The sequence below is a fragment of the Sminthopsis crassicaudata genome, chromosome 2, assembly GCF_048593235.1.
Source record: "Sminthopsis crassicaudata isolate SCR6 chromosome 2, ASM4859323v1, whole genome shotgun sequence".
Classification (NCBI taxonomy): Eukaryota; Metazoa; Chordata; class Mammalia; order Dasyuromorphia; family Dasyuridae; genus Sminthopsis; species Sminthopsis crassicaudata.
Window position 1 is genome coordinate 60,305,742 of NC_133618.1, and position 12,822 is coordinate 60,318,563.

Genomic DNA, 12,822 nt, shown 5'->3' on the forward strand with positions numbered 1-12,822 from the left:
GTTTTATTGAATGCCCATCTTCTTCCCTGGAAGAAAATTCTCAGTTTAGTGCAGTAGTTTATTCTGGCTGCATTCCAAGTTCTTTTGCCTTTTGGAATATTGGATTCCAGGCCCTTCAATCCTTTAAGGTGGAAGCTGTTAGATCCTGGATAATCTTTATTGTGGCTCCTCAGTATTTGATTTGTTTTTTTCTAGCTGCTTGCAATATATTTTTTTTGGTGTGATAATTCTGGAATTTAGCCACAATATTACTTGGAGTTTTAATTTTGGGGTCTCTTTCAGGAAGTACTTGGTGAATTCTTTCAATGGCTATTTTACCTTCTGATTCTATGATATCAGGACTGTTCTCTTTGATGATTTCCTGAAAAAAAATTCTCTTTTTTTCATCATGGTTTTCAGGGAGTCCAATAATCCTTAGATTGTCTCTCCTAGATCTATTTTCCAGGTCAATTGTTTTCCCCAGTAGGTATTTTACATTTTTTCTTTTGTTTTTGGTTTTGCTTGACTGATTCCTAATTTCTCATTGAGTCATTCATTTCTATTTGTTCAGTTCTGATTTTTGGTGAATTACTTTCTTCATTTACTTTTCTTTTTAACTTTTTTTGGTATTTGTCCAACTGAGTTTTTAAATGAGTTGTTTTGTTCTATGGAATTGGTTTTTTCATTTCCCAAATTCTGTTTTTTAAGGAGTTATTTTCTTTTCCCATTTCACAAATCCTGTTTTCCTGGGAGTTATTTACCTTTTTCATTTACCAAATTCTGTTTTTCAAGGAGTTGTTTTCTTTTTCCATTTTGTCAAATCTATCTTTTAATGAGTTACATGCCTTTTCCAAACCATCTTACAAAGTTTTTCTTTCCTTCCCCATTTTTCTTCTAGCTCTCTTTTGAGATTCTTTTTAGTTTCTCTAGGAGAGCTTTGTGTCTTCACACAAGATTATATCACCTTTTTGGGTGACAAAGTTTTGGGTAAAGGCAGAAATAGCAATATTTAGCAACTGATAATATACCTGGGGTGAGGGAGAAAGAAGTCAAAGATGATCTTAAGATTTCAAATTAAGGAGACTGGAATAATGGTGGTGTCTTTTTTTTTTTTTTCTGAGACAATTAAGGTCAAGTGACTTGCCCAGAGTCACACAGCTTAGAAGTGTTAAGTGTCTGAGGCCACATTTGAACTCAGGTCCTTCTGACTTCAGGTCTGTGCTCTATTCACCACACCAACTAGCTGCCTCTGGTTGTCTTTGACAGAAATAAAATCAAACATTTCTTTGATCATCAGACCTTCATGTTCTTGCTCCATGATTCCAAGGAAGTCATTATTCTCGTTGGGCTTTAAGTTTAGAAGAAAGACTCCTGTCAGCCTGATCTGATGGTTTTGACTCTAGGGTCCTTGGAGTCTCTTTGGGGCATTTTGGAGCCAAAAGCCTTAAGCAAGATTAATTCAGTTGAATAACTCACCTCTGTGATTCTTTGATACCTTCAGAACTTGAAGAATTATAATTACATCTTCAAAAATATCCATAACTGCATCCTGAATGGCTAGTGGGTCTGTCTGGTTACCAATGTACTCTTCTACAACTAAATGGATCAACTCAAGGGGGATGTCCTGGAATAAACAGAGAAGAAAACTTAATAAATTCCACAATAATCAATGGCAGAGCCAGAATCTTGTTTTTTAGCCTAAATTTGAAGCAATGGCAAGATCTCAGGGCTTGGAATCAGAAGAGACAGTCTGGCTGTTCAAGGCAGCTATGGCGCACAGTGGATAGTGCTGGACTTGGTATCAATGATTTTGATGAATTAAAATCTAGCTGCAGACACTTACTAGTTGTATGGCCCTGAGCAAGATACTTAATTTCTGCCTCCCTCAATTTCCTCATTTATAAAATGGGAATAATATGCCTTCTTGTGTTGTATACAATGAAATAAAAATTATATAGCATTTTGAAATCTTGAAGCATTATATAAATGTTAGGTGACATAATGGATAGAATGCTGGGCCTGGAATCAGGATCTAACCTCAGATATTTAATACCTAGATGATCCTGTGCAAATCAATTTACCTAGTTTACCTCAGTTTCCTCGTCTGTAAAATGAGCTGGAGAAGGAAATGGCAAACCACTTCAGTATCTTTGCCAAGAAAACCCCAAATTGGGTCATGAAGAATTGGACATGAATGAAATGACTGACTAGCAATTATTAGTATGTTTGGGTTGTAGCATTTGATGTAGTAGGAAGAACGCTAGGCATGGGCATTTAGTTTCAGCATTTAGTTCAGATTCTGGGCAGATACTTTACCTCTCTAAACCTCAGTTTTATTATGGGATCTTCAGTGGGGATTGGGTTTATTAGTTCTCAAGGAAGGGAGGTGATTTCTTAAGGTTTAATCTGTCACTATTATTTATGTCCTAATGATGTTTACTTTGAGCTAATTACTCCTTTGTCAGGAAGGAAGCCCAACTGGCTATTTATCAGGCATAACCAAGTCCCTGACCATCCTTTTTGTATAGAGTAACTGTAAAAATGGAACTCTTTATCCGCCTCTATAGAAGCCTTAAACTTCTGGACATCTTTAAACAACCCTTGAGATACTGATTAGCATATTTTTAGACAGATCTGGGACTGGGTCTGCCAAGTGCCTTTCATTTTCATCTGGCTCCTCCTTGATCCCTCCCTTTGAGCTACCAAATTTTCCCCTGGTATTTCCCTATCTCCCCTGAGAAATCCCCAATGTTGTATTTCCCCTATAAAAGATCTGCTTATGATGAAGATCTTTGCTAAGAGTTTTCCAGATTAAGCCTGCTATGAGGTTCTCTCTCTCCCTCTTCCTCTCAAGGTCTTTCCTTTAATGGCGATTTTTCATCTTACTATAGGTAATTCAGGTTAGTCTGCTAAACTCCTGTATGGATCTGACCTACCAGTCAATGTCATACTAACACCTCATGGCATATTCCTTCCATCGTCCTTTCTTTTGTAATTCTATTGTTCTCCCAACTCTATTTTATATCCGGGTGCTTATTTTACCTCTTCATTTTGTCTGTAATTTCTTCTCCTAAATAAACCTTTTTTTTTTTTTTTTTTTGCCTAAAAGAATGGCCATTGTGAATTTTCACTTGCTTATTTTGAATTAGGAATTGCTATCCTGATCTCATTACAATGGAATGCTCATTCATATTCCTTTAATGGGTTCTTCCAACTCCTTTCCTTGATAATGATTACCCTGTTGCTCTCCCAAATCTATAAAATCTTCCAAATCCCAAAATCATATTTACCACTTTTAGTGCCTATTTTACCTCTTCATTTTGTCTGTAACCTTTTCTCCTAAAATAAACCTATCTTAAGGCAAAGAAAATGGCCATTGTGAATTTGTCACATGTTTATTTTGAATAAGGAATTGCTACCTGACCTTTTCACTAAGGTTTCTTCCAGTTCTTGTATTTTGTTTAGTTTTGCTTTTGACCTGTTATTTCCTTGGTGTGGGCACCTTTTAGTAGGGAAATTCCTTTTCCTGATGCAAACTAGTAACTTTTGAGATTTATAGTTTGAGAGAGTTGCCTGGAGGTCTTGAGAAGCTACATGACTTATGTAGGGTCAGTTTGTGTAAGAGACAGAACTGGCATCCAGCCTTGCCCTCATTCTAATGTTCTACATTGCCTCCAATATTATATGTTCAAACGTTAATATGTTCTAAAATGTTTTCCAATTCTGATATTCTGTGTTCTAACACCTTGGTCCAGCTCTGACGCCCGTTGTTACAATATTCTAATACTTTAAGATTTCTTTTCACTCTGATAGTATGTATTCTAAGGTTCCTCACTCTAGTAATGATTCAGGGCTAGATAACATATGTATTGTTTATTATCCCCATTTTACAGATGACAAAAAATTTGAATAAAGTCCTCTGGATCTCACCCAGAAAGTGGACTAAGAACACCGATCACCTATCTGCCAAAGTTATTTTGTTACCCAGTGATCTTCTGGTCTTCCGATACTTCTATTTCTGGGTCTTATGGTTTTACCCAGTGGGAGAAAACAAAGCAGAAAAGATGGGGAAGAAGAGAACCACGAGAAGGATTCAGACTGAGAAAGCAGACGGAAAGACACAGGTTGTTTTTTTTTTTTTTTCTCACCAGGAAATTAGTGGCTACTTTCTTCAAAAAGTCAAATACTGCTTCTTTTTTCATTCCATCTTCCAGATTTAGGAACCTCCATGCCTGGCAGAGGAAAATAAATCCCTGATCAAAAGATTATAGTTTCTCATTCCTCTAAGAAGTCCCAATCAACAGAAAAACACAAAAGCCTTGCATGAAATAATAAAGAATGAAATGAGCAGAATCAAGAAAACACTTTTTCAGTAACAGTAATATAATTTTAAGAATAACTTTGAACAACTATGTCATTTTAAGTATTACAAATACTGAAATATACTACAAAAGATCTGTGAAGGAAGATACTATCCACATCCATAGAAAGAATGGATAAATAGAAGTATGTAGAGTATATTTTTATACACATAAATATACACATACGTATATATATATATATATATATATATATATATATATGTATATGTGGGGAGGAAGGAGGAGGAGGAGGAGAAGAAGAAAGGGAGGGAGAAAAATTGCACAACAGAGAAAAATGAAAACTGAGAAGAAAGTACAGAAAACAAGGTAGATTTTAAAACAAAATGGAGTATTTATTACATAGTTTATCAAAAATAGTAAATTGTGAAATAAAATTTCATAGTTTTATATTGAAGCTTCTTTTTATCTTGTGCTATACACATGGAAATGTTCTTTCCTCCCCTTTTCCCTTTTTGTATTTAAATTCAAAATAAATGGGAAAAATCGTCTAAGGGGAAAAATGCCTTAAGACTGAGCAGCTAAGACCCACACCTGCCACCTATCCTCAAAGGCACAGCCAGACTCCTTGGATAACTAGCTGAGCACATTACTTTCCTGATTTTACTTATCAAAGGACTGAGGAAGAACAACCTAAAACATTCCCTTCTTTGAAATCCTAGATTTTAGACTTAAAAGGGGACATAGAAGACATTTAATCTAATAGTTCTCAGTCTGTAGGTCACAAATCCCTAAACACTATAGTATTGTGAAAAATCTTATGCATACAGGGGCAGCTAGTGGTACAATGGGTAGAGTGTTGGTCCTAGAGTCAGTAATTCCTGAGTTCCAATACAATCTCAGACATTTGACAAATATTAGCTGTGTGTGATCCTGGACAAATCGTTTAACCTCAATTGCCTCACAAAACAACCAACTAAAGGTGCAAATCAGCATTACCCATATGACTCAGCATAAGAAATAAATATTTTTGTACTCAATCTCCTCATTTGTAAAATGAGAATTGGACTAGATAAATCCAGAGCTATAATTCAAGGAAATTTTACCTTGCACAGCCTGAAAAATTGTCCTTATACAATATATGTATAGCTTTCTCAAATAAAAATAATTGTAATAATGACATTTGATATCTATATAAGTGCTTGTTATGTGTAATGCACTGCTAAAAGCATTATAATTGCTATTTTATTTGATCCTCACAATTATGATTAATAAAATGTAATCTAATTTAAAAATGTTATTGACAAAAGGCTATATTTGGATGTGATAATGATTTTAAAACAAAAAATCTCAACGAATTATTTGAAGTTTCAAAGAATAGCATGCAGAATAGTTACTTGATGTCATGTGTTTTATTAATTAATTAATTAATTAATTAATGGATACTATTTGGAAACCGTTATGATGCCAGGAGGATCCCTCATATTCCCCAGAATTAAGGAATGAATGATTCCTTTTATTTGAGGGGAAAATGAAGACTGGGAAAGAAAGGATTTCCCCCCCAGGGTTACACAATCTATAAGAAGCAGAGGAGAATTCAAATTCAATTATTGTTTTCATGTTCCTTTGATTTTTTTACTGACACCTGGGGGATGGAACATCTCTTTCTGATTTCAGAAAATTGCCCTTGTTTCCTTTCCTTCTCTCAACTTGGAAAATCCTTAATGTTTTTTTCCTTCAATTAGAAATCAGGTCACCTAACTGGTTTTATTTGATCAATTGTTTTTATGTGTAAAAAAATCTGTCTCCCCTTGTATTCAAGGGTCCAGTGCCAAGTGAGGAGATCTGGTCCAAATTTGTTATGCAATTGGCAAACATTGCTCAATAAATCAGTATACTTTGAATTTTAAAGCCATTTCCTTAGTCATTTCATTTTCCACTCTCTACAGAATCCAAGATAAGAATTTACAAATTTATGGTTTCTTGCTATTTGTTTTTGTGACCTTGTTTCTTAATTCTGTTACATAAATCTTGAGTCTTCCCAAAGGCATTGTTAGTCACTTCACCCTTTCTCCTCATTGTGAATATCTATCATACTATCTACAAGAGGTCTGGGTGATGGTGATGGTGGGGATAGACTAGTGTTCCCTCCTTACTCCTCTTTGGTTTAAATCATTTTCCCATTATTTAATTAAATTATACTCATTTTTAAGTTTCTCTCTGATTTAGCCAAGCTCTTCTCTTTTCATGGTCAAGAAGGATTTAAGTTCTAGGTAAATTTAAATTGTAAAGTGCAGACTCATCTTTTTTTCTTTATTTTGATATTAATTTCTAGCTAACTACTTTCAATCTGCTAAAACAATATTTAATATTAATATTTAGGGAGCAAATTATCTAAGGGCTATTTAAATCCAAAATTTATACAGAATTACTTCAAAACATCAGCATTTGTTAAGAAGTGTCTTATCAGATAGGACAAAGAGAAGGGGATAAGTTCCTAGAATCAACCAAAATCCCAGGAGTTTTCTCCTATAATTTTAAAATAATTAATTTTCAAATTACTTAATTTCCAAACTTTCAAAAATCTACTAAGATATTTTTAGCAGTTCTGCAAACTAGGAAAAAGTTTTTCTTTCTTTGGTTATCTGGCTTTATCTTTGTAATCCCAACATGATCACAACTGAAATGACTGAGAAAAGGTATCATGTAGGGTTTTTTTCCCTTCCTTTTTAACATAATCTGCCACCAAGAGTCTAAAGTGGGAGTTAGTCCTGCTTACTGAGACAGAGTTTAGCATCTGGGAGAATTGTTTCAAGTGAGATTGTACTGTGAGAAAAAAAAAATTATACCAAATTTCTTTGATAAATTCCTCGCCTATCAAATGTATGGAGAACTGAATAAAGTTTATAAAAACAGACCTATTTTTCAATTTAGAAATGATCAAAGGATATGATCAGACAATTTTCAGGTGTAGAAATCAAAGCTATAGATAACTATCACTATCAAATCCCAATTGATTAGAATGATAAATATTAAAACCACTCTGAGAACCACTTCATCTTTATCAGATTGGTTCATATGATAGAACAGGAAAATTATAAATGTCAGAGGGGATGTAGGAAAATTGAGATTCTAATGTACTATTGGTGAAGTTGTGAACTGATTCAACCATTCTGCAGAACATTTTGGAGTTATGTCCAAACGGCCATAAGACTCCATATTCTTTTACCTAGCAATTGTTCTATTAGGTCTACATTCCAAGAGATTTTTTTTTAAAAGGAAAATTACCTATTTCTATAAAATAATTTATGTCAGTTCTTTTTGTGGTGGCAAAGAATTGGAATTTGAGGGGATGCCCATTGGTTGGGAAATGGCTGAACAAACTGTGCTGTGTGATTATGAAGGAATATTATTGGCTTTAAGAAATGAGGAGCAGGATGGCTTCAGAAAACCCTAGAAAGACTTACATGAACTAATGCAACATGAAGTGACCACAACTAGGAGAACACTGTGCATAGTAGCAATAATATCATACAATGATCAACAATTAATGCCTTACCTATTTGATCAGTATAAAAATCTAAGACAAATTTGAAGGACCTGATGTAAATTGTGTCCCCTTTAACCTTTGGGGATGCCCTGAAACTGTGTCCCCTTTAATCTGTGGGGGAAGGGTGATTCGGGATCTCAAGCTCTCCCCTGGGAAAAGCACACCTTTCCCAGACAACACCCTTTCCACATTAAGTGGTCTCATTCAATTGAAGATCTTGGCCAGGAGCATAATTACCACCCCCTATTGAATTGGAGATTAGTCCCTTGAGCTGCTCCCAGCTTATGGGTCTGGGAAAAAAAAACCCCAAAGTCCCAAAAGGCTAAACAAAAGGCAACTCTGAACCCAAATCTTTGCAGAAGTTCTAACAGGATCTTGCCCATTGCTGAAGATATTTTCTTCACAGTGTAACCTACCTTTGCTATATTCCTAACAAGATTATGCCCACTAAGAAGGCTTGTCTTCTTAGTAAGCTGTCTTCTCAGTGTAAATAAATTCCATTCTTTGCCACAGGAGAATTGTTCATTATCAGGGCAGCTAGGTGGTGCAGTGGATAGAGCACCAGCCCTGATGTCAGGAGGACCTGAGTTCAAATCTAGCATTAGACACTTAACATTTCCTGGCTATATGACCCTGGGCAAGTCACCTAAGTCCAATTGATTTAAAAAAAAAAAGAATTGTTCATTATCTAAAACCAGGCAAGTATGCTGCTGTGAAATTGACATACAACACTGATAAACTTATCTAAGTAACTGGATTTTAACATAATTTCCCTCAAGCCCTCACAACTTATGGAATCAAAGACTGATCAAATTTGATGAATATTGTGTACAGCCCTCTGCTGTGTTCCTGGCATTTCTCCCAGCAAATACCATATCAAATGTTCCTCAGTCCTTTCTGAAGGACTTTGTCTGTTAGGTATTTGACCATCTTCCAGATGAAGAATCAGTCTATTAATTAGGATTCTGGCAAGAACCTTGCCAGTCATGACTAAGAGAAAGACCCTTTTGTGATTGTCACAGGATAATCTATTTCTTTTACCTTTATAGAGATTGACTGTAGTGGTGTCTTTGAATTCCTGGAGAATAACCTTCTCTTCCCATATAACCCAGAAATTTTCACTTTTAAAGTGGATGCCAATATGCATTGGTAGAAAGGTGTCCCTCTCTGAGAATTCCTGCTACCAATGAAATCATTGAAATGATCTTACCGAAGGCATCAAGTACCCAAATTCATGATTGTTGCCTCCAAGCAAATAAGGAATTTTTGGAAATTTTTTCTCTAAAAGGAGTTCTTCTGGGAACTTTGGTAAGAAAACACCATCCACAGTGGCTGGGATTAAAGGTAGCTACAAGAGAAGAAGATACTTTTTTGGTAAGTTATTCTTTCATTTTTGATTTATCTATATAAGATCAGAAATCAGGAAATTAGGGTTTTCATCTTACATCTATCTTTAATTTGCTGTCAGTCCTTGGAAAAGTAATTTCCCTTCTTTTGGACACAGTTATCTCATTTATAAAATGGGATTGGGTTTGACTAGATCTCTTCTGGCCCTGATTTTTCATGTTCAAAAGCCTCAAAAGCTTTCCATCTTTGCATTCTATGATCTGGGTTGTGAAGTTCCTTCCTTGTCTGGGATTTTCTTTGATGGCTGATCTCAGCATATTTCTTTCTGGTATATACTTTTGGTTCTTCTTTCTCAAAGAGCTAAAGGAAACTATTTGGAGAAGGACCTACCATTGTTGAAGATCTGGTTTCTGATCCTTTGACAGACAAGGGACCATGTTTACTAAGGAAGGTTCTCCAACTTGCTCCAGACTTTTCACTTTCCTATGAGTCCTCCAGGAAAATAATTCTGTCTTCCTAATCTCTGTTTCTCCTATTTACTCTCCTTCTTCAAGACCAAAATGTTGGAAGGCAAAGTTCTAGTTAACATAGTATCTATGCCAAACTTAGCCTCTGATTTAGAAAATCATCATTAAATATTGGAGAAGGGCAGAGTATTCAGTTGGGTTGTTGCTCTGAACCCATATTCTTGTTTGGCCATAATTAGGGTTTGCCAGGGCAGATAGCTCAGAGCCATCTTTTATGGTTAGTCTGGAACACCATGACCTCTGTGGATCAAAGTCCTGGATAGAATAGGGGAAAAATCTCCCCTTGATTTTTAGAGATAACAGAAAGGAAGGGAGGGATCTTGATCTTTTTGCCAGAAGAATAGACATCTTTGAATTCAATCTAGTACAGTCCATCAGTTATACCAGACACATCTATTTCCAGAAGAAGCAAACTCACAGATGAGAATTTCCTGCTGAATATCATGTTTTCTTTATTCTGTAAGCACTGAAACAAAGCAGCTGTGTTGGAACCTTCACAGCCAAAGAGGCGGGCAATCTCCTGGTGGTTTCAAAAGAACAGAAATTTATAGGTATCAAAAGAAGGGACTGAGGAGATTTCTGTTTCCTAGTTAAAAGATTTAGGAGACTGGGCAAGTTCTCCAACCCCATCTGCCTGCCCCTTACCTCAAAGTCTAGATCAAATTTTCTCCAAGTCATTTGCCATTGGTTCAAGCTTTCTAAAGATTGTCATGAAATTAAACAAGTTTTTGAAAATTCAGGGTCAAATTTTCTAAGGCATATTAGCCATTGGGAAAATTTTGCTAAGTATTAAAGAATCATCTGTTTAGGAGGAGAGAGCCTTAAAGGTCTTTCAGCCTAATTCCTCCCTTTCCTTTATTTATTTGATTTTTTTTTTTTAACAATAATCTATTTCCTTCTTCCCCCCACCCAGTTTTGAGAGGAAGGAGCCCAACCCTTGCAACACAAGTTCATAGTTAAGCAAAATAAATTCTGGCATTGGCCATATCCATATCTATCTATATATCTTATCTATATCACTCTGTATTTTGGCTCTATCACTTCTCTATCAAGAACATTGCCAGTTATCTTGACTTTTGTCTTGTCATTGAACTTCTATGACTTTGGAGGACAGAGTAAAGCTGATGACTTTACACAGCTATGATTCACTTAAATCCAATTAATTCACAAGTTAAGACATCACTATCATGTTACTGATCCTCTTTGAGAATAAAGGAACAAACACAACAACAAAGAGGTATACCTCGTGTCCTTTTTAAGGATGAAGAAATGGGACCTTAGAGAGATTGCACAATTTCCACAAATTAATTTACAGAGGATGCCCATTTGGGTCTTATAATGGAAATCCAGCATCTTTTCCATATCCCCATGGGCCTCAGGAAACATTTCACTGATTTTTCCAACAATAATCAATGATTAGCCTAGCTTAAGAGCAGACATGATTGTAGACCTTGTACCATTATAGGATGTGGGAGTCCAACCTGACCTGTCCTGAAGTTGTCTGCCTTGGACTGAGCTAAAATCACATCGACACACTCTACTTTTACTTAAAGCTAGAGCCTCAGAAAGAATCTAGGCCCTACAATTCTAATAAACTTGTAATGGAGAGAGCCATTCTCATCCAGAGAGAGAACAATGAAGACTGATTGTGGATTAGAGCATAGTATTTTCATCTTGTTGTTGTTATTGTTTGGTTGGTTGGTTTTTTTTTTTCTTTCTCATGTTTTTTCCCTTTTGTTCTGATTTTTCTTGTGCAGCATAATAGGACTTTGGGAATGGGAATATGTTTAGAAGATTTGCAAATATTTAATCTATATCAAAGGGAAGGAGGGGAAAATTCGGAACAGAAGGGAGTACAAGGGATAATGTTGTAAAAAAATTACCTATGCATATGTACTGTCAAAAAATGTTATAATTATAAAATTAATTTAAAAAAAAAAAAAAGAAAAGAAAACCAACGCCTCTTATTTCTCCCTCTCTCCACTCCCCAGTGTTTAGAGAGAGAACATGTCACAAGTGGTCATGTTGAGTTGAACCCATATTGATGCTATATTCTTTCTAGATAGTGTGATGGACAAAGAATGGAGCCTGGGGATAGCTAGGTGGTGCAGTGGATAGAGCACCAGCCCTGAAGTCAGGAGGACCTGAGCTCAAATCTGGTCTCAGACACTTAACACTTCTTGGCTGTGTGACCCTGGGCAAGTCACTTAACCCCAATTGCCTCAGGAAACTTAAAAAAAAAAAAAAAAAAAAAAAAAGAATGGAGCCTGGGATCAGGAAAATCTGAATTCAAACCTAGTTATAGACACTTTTTAGTTGTGTGATTATGGATAAGTTGCAACCTATGTTTGTCTCGGTCCTCATCTGTAAAATGGAGCAATAATAATAATATAATTATAGTACCTACTTCCCAGGGAGGATACAAGGACCAAATGGGATAATATTTGTAAAATGTCTGGCACAAAGTAAGCTTTTTCTATTTTTTTCCCTTTTACTTTCTTTGTACAACCAAGTGGGGGGAACTCTGCTCAACTTATATTTTCTCCATTTTATGACTTTCAAACTCTTCCCCTTTCTACCCATCTTTAATTGTGCCAACTCTGTGATGCTGAACTCTGAAATCTCCATCATTGATTATAAACTGATGTTTTTCTTGCCTGCCTGAGCAGTGAGGTAGTGCAGTGGTTGGAGTGCTGGATCTGGAGACAGGAAGATCTGAATTCAAATCCAGCCTCAGGTATTTACTAGTTGTATGACCCTGGGAAAGTCACTTCACCCTATTTGCCTCAGTTTCCCCATTTGTAAAATGAGCTGGAGAAGAAAATAGCAAACCACTCTACTATCTTTGCCGAGAAAACCCCTAAAAGAGGAATCTCTCAAACCTGTGGAATTGGATCTAACCTTTGAGATCTAACCTAAGGAGACCTCTTTAAAATGGATTTGAATGTCTTAGACAATAGTCATTGAATAATAAGCCAAGTACTTACATGAAACCTTTGTTGAGGGTCGTCTATGACGATACCTGACGTGGTGATAACCCCACTCTGCACAATGGCTTTATGGAATAGGCCTTTGGTCATAGGAGACAGCACCTATAAGA

At 35.9% G+C, this 12,822-nt stretch overlaps 1 protein-coding gene across 5 annotated transcripts in view; it reads right to left on the reverse strand.

The window, feature by feature from the left end:
- Positions 1 to 12,822, reverse strand: part of LOC141554526 (carboxylesterase 3-like) — a 49,352-nt gene that overhangs the window by 12,595 nt on the left and 23,935 nt on the right. For 2 of the 5 annotated variants that reach the window (XM_074286501.1, XM_074286502.1), the window contains exons 7-11: positions 12,710 to 12,814; positions 10,141 to 10,242; positions 9,059 to 9,196; positions 4,128 to 4,211; positions 1,456 to 1,603 (exon numbers count right to left, since the gene is read on the reverse strand). In XM_074286501.1, coding sequence (XP_074142602.1) covers positions 1,456 to 1,603; positions 4,128 to 4,211; positions 9,059 to 9,196; positions 10,141 to 10,242; positions 12,710 to 12,814 — 577 coding nt within the window. Of the gene's footprint in view, positions 1 to 1,455; positions 1,626 to 4,101; positions 4,212 to 9,058; positions 9,197 to 10,140; positions 10,243 to 12,709; positions 12,815 to 12,822 lie in introns of all 5 variants that reach the window. The other 3 variants (XM_074286500.1, XM_074286503.1, XM_074286504.1) reach the window with 3 other exon arrangements.